Here is an 8,898-nt window from a genome sequence, read left to right as displayed (position 1 = left end):
TGTTAAAGTTGTATTAAAGTTTTTCTTCATTACCCATTTAAGCCGTCTCCAGCCATTATTATTATGGTTTTAATCTGATATTTAATAATTCAGAAGTCTCACACCATCTTACACCTCCTGATGGCTCATAACGCTGAAATTCCCAGTTTGATCCGTGTAGCGGGTTTGCGATTGTCAACAAAACAAGTACATCATTTTCATCTGTTTTAAATAACTAAAGATCTTGGAATATAGACTGGATATACTTTGTGTAATTTTTGAACAATGTGTCTACGAAAATCCTTGAAACGACGACAGCTGATACTACAAGTACCTCAGTTCTCTGACTTACTAGTGTTCTTATTAAATGTACTTTCAAGCTAATTAATACTCACTCCATAAGCTCTAAAGATTCCCTGAATTTCGTGGCTTCAATGGGTGATGCCGAGAACTCCACCAACTGACGAGTCATTTCTGTATCGATAAACGATGGACAGATGGCGCTAATAGTAACTCCCGATTTCTCATAATAAATGTCAGTCTGCAAAGAACGAGAATGTGTTTTAAGTAAATACCATTTAAGCAGAGAACATCACATTGTACATTGGCTTTAAGTTCTAAAGCAGCAGTAATACAAAATCAAGGTCATTTGAGTGCTTTACTAAAGGCCAGTTGAGTGCCTTACTAAATTTATTGTGTATATGTTTTCGAAAAAAAATCTTCATAAGTCAGATAGTTTTTTCTTTGTTTGTTTTAGCGCACAATTACACAATGGGCTATGCAAGCTAAATTACACAATGAGCTATGTACGCTAAATTACACAATGAGCTATGTACGCTAAATTACACAATGAGCTATGTACGCTAAATTACACAATGGGCTATCTACGCTAAATTACACTATGGGCTATTTACGCTCTATTCATCAAGGGTCAGGCATGGTCTAGTGGTTAGGGCGCTCGAATCGCAATCTAAGGGTTGCGGATTCGAATCCCGTCCCCGAACATGCTCGTCCTCTCAGCCATGGCGGCATTATAATGTGACGGTCAATCCCACTTTTCATTGGTAAAGACCAGCCCAAGAGTTGGTGGTGGGTGGCGTGGACTAGTTACCTTCCTTCTACTGTAGCACTTCTAAATTAGGGACGGCTAGCGCAGGTAGACCCTCGGTAGCCTTCCCTCTACTGTAGCACTTCTAAATTAGGGACGGCTAGCGCAGGTAGACCCTCGGTAGCCTTCCCTCTACTGTAGCACTTCTAAATTAGGGACGGCTAGCGCAGGTAGACCCTTGGTAGCTTTGCGCGAAATTCAACAACTGTTCAGTGCAACTAGTCAGCATCATTTTAAATGAACAGCAGGTTTGACTGTCACATTTATAACACACCCATAGCTGAAAGTTCGGAACGACTACAGCAACGTGTCGTAGGCTCGAACCTTGCAATTCACAGGCCAAGACGCTAACCACTAAGCCACACTCCGCCCATATATGGGAGGATTAGGAACAGTTTTCTCAAGCATGATACTTACCTTAAGTATTTTTATTATCAATATTTTATTTATAAACTTCCTAAACCTTATCTTAACTATAAGATGCTGAGCAACTTTAATAAATAAGTTTATTTCTTGTTAAGCACAAAGCTACACAATGAACTATCTCTGCTGCGTCAATCACGGTTATCAAAACTTGGTTTTCAGCGTTATAAGCTGTCAGACTTACCGCTAAGCCTCTGGGGACCTAATAAAAACATTCTCTGTAAATGATGATATAAAATTTAAAATATCATCTATCTATGTGGTAGTTTAAGTAATTAAAAAGTGCTTTACCAGTTGGTAAAACACTCGCCTGTCATGCAAGAGATTCCATGTTTCAAACTGCTCGCTGGAAATGTAAGTGGGAACACCATACAATAAATTTACGTCCAGCAAGTGGTTTTCCCACGACCACTAGATAAGGCCCGAGGATGTTATGAGAAGGGAAGAATGTGTTAGTTTTAGCTAATAAAAAGTACCTTGTATAAAAATATTATTACATTCGTTTTTTGTTTTGGATATTTTTCACTAGCCGTTCCTCATGTTTAACTGACAGACTAGACGGAAGACAACTTGATAACAGCTCTTACCGCCAGCTCTTAGGCTTATTGAAATTAAATAGGGGGATTTGACGTCACTATTATAACGCACTCATGGCTCCAAAATGTGGAACGCGATATTGTGAATCATGTGTGAACCTCGGATTTACAGTCCTGCACACATAAACACTTGGCCACGCCCAATTTATATTATTACATATCATCTACGTTTTGGAACAATCGCATAGCGTGAAAGAGGTCTTGGGTTCGAACCCAAACCGAGGACATAAACTATCATGGTAACCAGCTATAACGACTCATATATTCACCCACTTCTATTTCAAGCGAGTTTTGGTGTGATTTATGGTGCTTCATGGAATATCATCGTATTTCTGGTGGTTTGTTCAGGCAGCCAAATAATGCTGATATCATTGTTTATTATCAATGTTTTTGTTGTTGTTTATACGATATGGCAGTATTTATACACCAAAAACGTAGCAAACTATAGTTAATAAATAATGTAATTCTAATAAGTTTTAATTATTAATTAAGAGCTAATTCTATTTTTATCTGTGTCCAAAGTTAGTTTTAATACAAAAAATTGTCAGTTTTGGAAAATTTAAGTTTATCTAGTAAGCCACCTGGTAGCTAAGCAGAAAGTTTGGAAAATTATAACGCTAAAAATTGGGTTTCATTACTCGTGGTGGGCAGAGCACAGATAGCCCATTGTGTAGCTTTGTGCTAAATAACAACCAAGATAAATATATAATTTGAGGCAGCGCCCTCCAGTGGCATCTGCGTCCTTGAAAATAGGCAATTACGAAGAGTTATTTTTATAAATTTTAAGGCAATAATTTCTCGAGTTATAACCAACACAAACAAACTAACTTAAAAAAAAAGCAAACCGTCGTGTCTCAGCAAAGTTTATAACATACTTCGGGTATGAAAGTATATTTCTCTATATATGTCGAAAGCAAATGTTTCTCGAGTTATAACCAACACAAACAAACTAACTTAAAAAAAAAGCAAACCGTCGTGTCTCAGCAAAGTTTATAACATACTTCGGGTATGAAAGTATATTTCTCTATATATCAAGTACTTTACGAGAGAAAGGAAGTTAGAAACCTTAATATATTATACATTGGAAAATATTGTAATTCATGATAAAACAAGTTGATACTTACACCTACACTTCGGGTGTAACCAACCACCCCGTGTTTACAGGCACAATATACAGGTCCTAGTGGCACTGGAGATAAGCCTGAAATAGACAAAAATGTAAATACGTTAATCGCCATGTGATAAACAATTGCGTAGCACATAACTAAGCACAAACAGAAATTGTTAAAAAAATAAGGAAATATAACTATTAATAAGAATAAGAACAAATGATATAACTAGCACCAATATAATTTTGCTTCATAAGAACGGGAAATAACATTGAAAAAAAAATTTCCGTATCTTGTCCCACTTTTTTTTTTTTTAAGACAACGTAAATCCATGGTCCCTAGAGATGACGCCACCATCCCACTACAACTGTATTAATATTCTTGATAAGTTCATATTGTATCTCGAGCCGGATGAGCAACACAGTCCTGTCACGATAAGCAATAATGAATCAAAACACCACCACCACCACGACAGCAATATCCGCCGTGTCCGATAGCCAAGAAACATTTGTTTTTAGAATACGATTTCTGTGGTCATACAATTAGTCAGACTTTTTTCTTTTTTTAAGATATGAATTAATATAACCAATATTCACGTGCATACACAGTATCTTCTCCTATATATCGCATTAACGTGTTTAGTTGGTTGTGGCAGTGATTCACGATAGAGATGCTTTATCTAATATAGGCTTAAGTGTAGACCTACGCTTCACTTAAATACGATATGTGGCACCTTCAACCTACACAAATCTTTATGTGACATATGGCCCAATCAGAGAACCAATGTCCAGACATAACCACTCCTAATTTAAAACTACTACGACTAAAATCAGGGCAATCGGCTAGTAGCATCCGCCGCTTACACGGTTACTCTTAACCGAATATATATATATATATAGTGGTGGGGTTGACTGACATAGCTGAGATTGCGGAACGTGTTCAGTGACATATAACGGACTCGAACCCTCTTCCGATACGCAGACTCGCACGCTAATCACTAGGCCACGCTTCGTCCTCTTACCTCTATTTAAATCAGCCATTTTTTTTTTTCATTTACGAAGCAAAATGATTAGTTTAATTGCTCAATTACGTGATATTAGTCACTGGCTTAATGGGAAACATGATTTTAAACAGTGTATTCAAACATGATTTTGAACGTATTCAAACATGATTTTGAACAGTGTATTCAAACATGATTTTAAACAGTGTATTCAAACATGATTTTGAACAGTGTATTCAAACATGATTTTGGGTTCGATTCCCCACGGTGGACAAATAGACCAATTGTGTAGCTTTGCACTCAGAAAAATAATAAATCCTGCCAGTCAAACTGACAGTACTTTCCAGAGCAAATTTTGAATACACTGTTCAAAATTATGTTTGAATACACTGTTTAAAATCATGTTTGAATACACTGTTCACAAAGGTAGCTTGCAGCTTTATGGGAAAGCACAGAGGTGGCAAAGGTGGCGCTGTGATTAACATAGCCTCGACAGCAGGTAGAATGAAATAGAAACATCGCATATGTATATTTTATAATTTAAATTAATCTCAAATTTCAACACGATTTCCTAATCTCCATGATTAGATATACCTAGCACACTATCATATTTGTTCTTCTGTCATTAAACATTTATAATTTTATATATTAAGGCAACGTATTAAATCGACATCTCGTAGAGCTTTTTTTTTTTTAGCGATTTCGGAAAAATTCAAATTATGTTGTCCCCCGGTGAATTAGCGGTAAGTTTACGGACTTACAAGGCTGAAATCCTAGTTTTGATGTGTAACAATATTTCTACGTGTATTTTCTTCTGTTTTACAGATGGGTGTTATTTGGGGAATCTTTGTTCCCCAAATAACACCCATCTGTAAAACAGAAGAAAATACACGTAGAAATATTGTTACACATCAAAACTATCTTTGTTCCCCAAATAACACCCATCTGTAAAACAGAAGAAAATACACGTAGAAGTATTGTTACACATCAAAACTATCTTTGTTCCCCAAATAACACCCATCTGTAAAACAGAAGAAAATACACACATACATTTTCTTACATGTCACTACCTCGTTAAGTGAATGAAATATTATTGCGAGAGCAAGAAAAAATAATATTTGTTTGACTCAGCTAGTAAATACAAACACACACATATATATATATTCTGGCCAAAACGTACCTTCTAAAATGCATTTGGCTATAACTTGATAAATACTGTAAAGACCTGATATAAATAATTTCTAAAACTTCGACTAGAATTCGATGAAAACTTTATTTTATAAGTGTTAGAAAACATAGCTTACGCAATCATTGCGTCGCAATAGTTGGGATAAAGGGGGGGGTTAACCCATGAAAATGCACTTTTTCTATCTTTCCACAGTCCTGCAAACACGGAATCTGCAACATTAAAGTCTGACTTTGGTTTGTTTTGAATTTCGCGCAAAGCTACACGAGGGCTATCTGCGCTAGCCGTCCCTAATTTAGCAGTGAAAGACTAGAGGGAAGGGCAGCTAGTCCTCACCTCCCACCGCCAATTTTAACATATATTATTACTGACCAGTTTGACACGTTCGAGTTTTAACATATGCTATTACTGACCAGGTTGACGCGTTCGAGTTTTAACATATATTATTACTGACCAGGTCGACGCGTTCGAGTTTTAACATATATTATTACTAACCAGATTGACACGTTCGAGTTTTAACATATACTATTACTGACCAGGTCGACGCATTCGAGTTTTATGATATATTATTACTGACCAGGCTGACACGTTCGAGTTTTAACATATATTATTACTGACCAGGTTGACACGTTCGAGTTTTAACATATATTATTACTGACCAGGTTGACACGCACGAGTTTGCTCCAGTTGTTCTCTCCAGCGATTCCTGCGTTATTTACTAAGATGTCTACTTGTCCAAATACCAATAAAGTCTGCCGGAAAACACCTAAAGAGGAAATTAAAAATAAAACTATTTTAACAACACGAAGATATTTGAAAAAAAAATGCGTAACAGTGATTATCCCTGTGAATAAACATTTAATTCTTAATACAAACATGGTAAATTACAAGTCCAAATTATTTAACAAAACACAATATCTTTCGTTATATTATCATATGTTGTTTAAATATATGATTAGAGTTTATTATATGATTTCAGGTTTTCGACATAAACCATGGTTAACCATCCTGTTATTCTGATGAAATATTTACACGGGACGATAAAAAAAGTGTGAATGTTTACAAATCAGTAAACTTTTATGACGCACGAAGCACCGTAAAAGTTATTCGAAAAAAAAAAGAACTTTTTTGATTTATATTTTTTACCTTCGATATCTGTTTCGTTTTGCACATCGCAAGGAATATAGATGGCGCTGTTTGTGCCAAACTTAGAGTTTAGTTCTTCAGCTGTTTTCTGTCCTTGTTTGTTGTTAACATCTGCTATGCAAACCTATAATATAAGATAAATAAGTAGAAAAATGTGAAAGGTGATAAAATAAAATTAGACTTTTAGAGAAAAAAAAATAACATTTAAAAACTATGATAATAAATTTATTAACTTGGTGACGTTTCGAGCAAACACTCTTTTTTCAAGCCAGAAACATGCGCGTGGTTTCTGGCTTGGAAATAGAGCGTTCGTTCCTCATAGAAAAGCCACTTTGGGCTATCTACTATGTCCACCGAGGGGAACCGAACCCCTGATTTTAGTGTTGTAAATCCGTAGATTTATCGCTGTCACACCGGGGGACCTGTAAAATACATACAAGCTGTTCGATATCAAAGAGTTTGTATGTATTAACCCTGAAGAAGGTGTAAAAGCGAAACGTTGGTAGTAATAAAAAAAATCTTGAGTGTAAAGGTGGTTTATCTAAGCTTTTATCACAATGTGCAAATCCCCCCAGTGTGCACTTCGAACTTTGAATGAAAAGAAAAAAGATAAATTACAACGTTTCGACAAGTTTACTTGTCATCATTAGCTACAACGTAGAATGCTGTTGCTCCTGCTGTGTCTGGATAGGCATTCGGTCGTTGTGCGTGACCTGGGAGGGTCAGGTTTTATTCAGACCTCTTCCTCCCTCCTTTACTATTGTATGATAAACTGTCAAATGCTATAGTACTATTCACGAAATCAGGGTTTGAGCACGATGCTGAAACTGGGTTGAAACACTGATTCTACTTCCCTCTTCAGGGCCAATTGAACACTGTTAAATGGTAAACTTAATCAATTGAAAATATATTGACCAAATGACGTACGAGTGAATGTTATAAAATTACATTTGAAAATATAACCAATTAAACCACACCAATCATAAAGCAGCTGAAATTCCATTGGTGAATGAATTTAGTAGAGAACCAGGATATTTGTTTATAGAGGCTTTTTACTTTCTAAATCAAACCAATCATAAAAATTAAAAAGCCTCTATAAACAAATATCCTGGTTCTCTACTATATTTATTCACCAATGGCATTTCAGCTGCTCTCATTAATAGGACTTCTTTGACTTTGGCAATTTTTGTTTTCCTAAGAAACTTGGCTTTGTAATGTAGTTAGGATTTTCATTGAACAAATATAAACACTACTATACGTTGATGACGTATTTACAGGTTTCCAATATACAACAAACCCAGTTTTTTTGTAGAAAGATTTAACAAAGAAGTGTAAAATTCACCATAGATTTTATCAGTTTTATATGTCCTTGTACACAGGTCAGATCAAGGTTTCTCCTTGCAAGCTTCCCAAACTGATTCTACTTACCTTGGGATTCTGCTCGCCACACCTAGCAAACAAAAGACAGCCATTTTAAAAAGTTTAATTTCTAAAACTACAATTAGATGTACTTTCGCAGGGTCCCCGAAAGCGTCTTATTTCAAGAATAAATAAAATCAAAATTGAGAGTAACTAATACTTTTGTTTCTTGCTTCTGAAGTTCATATGCGATGCTCTGTTGTAGCCTACAGAGTGTATAATTCTTCTCGTGATTCATGGCATGCGCACGTTTTACTGACGTCACGACAGTATAAATTGCAACGTTAAGCGTACCTTATGTAGCGTCATTTTACTGTCTACTGATTGACTGACAGACAACAACACACTACTGTATAATGGTGCGAGGGGCTAAAACAGGTGACCTCTTTAGGCGGCCTTCGGCCCCTTTTCGGGGAAATTATTTGTAGGCCCCACGACAGTTTGACCTCAAGAATTCAAAAGCTGAAGTCTTGTTTTCCTAACATGAACAAATTTCCTGTAACTATAATTAAAAAGAATTATTAACACTCACAAACATGATAAATGTGATGTCCCCGATAATTTCAACATAAACAAAGTCCAGCTCTTTACCAAACGTTCCCGGCCTTTCTCATGCTCTAACAATATTATAGTTTCGTCCAGTTAAAACCCATAATACTGACGTAAAAGTTGAATTTAATTTTACTCCCATCACAAAATGATGCAGTATTCTATCACACAAATTCCAAGATAACCATATCATGAATGTTGCTGACGATTTTAAATGCTAAACCATATCATGAATGTTGCTGACGATTTTAAATGCTAAACCATATCATGAATGTTGCTGACGATTTTAAATGCTAAACCATATCATGAATGTTGCTGACGATTTTAAATGCTAAACCATATCATGAATGTTGCTGACGATTTTAAATGCTAAACCATATCAT

At 35.8% G+C, this 8,898-nt stretch overlaps 1 protein-coding gene across 1 annotated transcript in view; it reads right to left on the bottom strand.

Annotated features, from left to right (window-relative positions):
• Positions 1-8,898, bottom strand: part of LOC106471217 (15-hydroxyprostaglandin dehydrogenase [NAD(+)]-like) — a 15,263-nt gene that overhangs the window by 1,568 nt on the left and 4,797 nt on the right. Inside the window, exons 2-7 of the mRNA XM_022399839.1 lie at positions 6,548-6,671; positions 6,061-6,167; positions 5,126-5,236; positions 5,018-5,084; positions 3,231-3,307; positions 375-520 (exon numbers count right to left, since the gene is read on the bottom strand). Coding sequence (XP_022255547.1) covers positions 375-520; positions 3,231-3,307; positions 5,018-5,084; positions 5,126-5,236; positions 6,061-6,167; positions 6,548-6,671 — 632 coding nt within the window. The remainder of the gene's footprint in view (positions 1-374; positions 521-3,230; positions 3,308-5,017; positions 5,085-5,125; positions 5,237-6,060; positions 6,168-6,547; positions 6,672-8,898) is intronic.

The sequence above is a fragment of the Limulus polyphemus genome, unplaced genomic scaffold, assembly GCF_000517525.1.
Source record: "Limulus polyphemus unplaced genomic scaffold, Limulus_polyphemus-2.1.2 Scaffold4476, whole genome shotgun sequence".
NCBI classification, from domain to species: Eukaryota; Metazoa; Arthropoda; class Merostomata; order Xiphosura; family Limulidae; genus Limulus; species Limulus polyphemus.
Note: the sequence above shows the minus strand (reverse complement) of the source record. Positions and strands in the feature narration are given on the sequence as shown.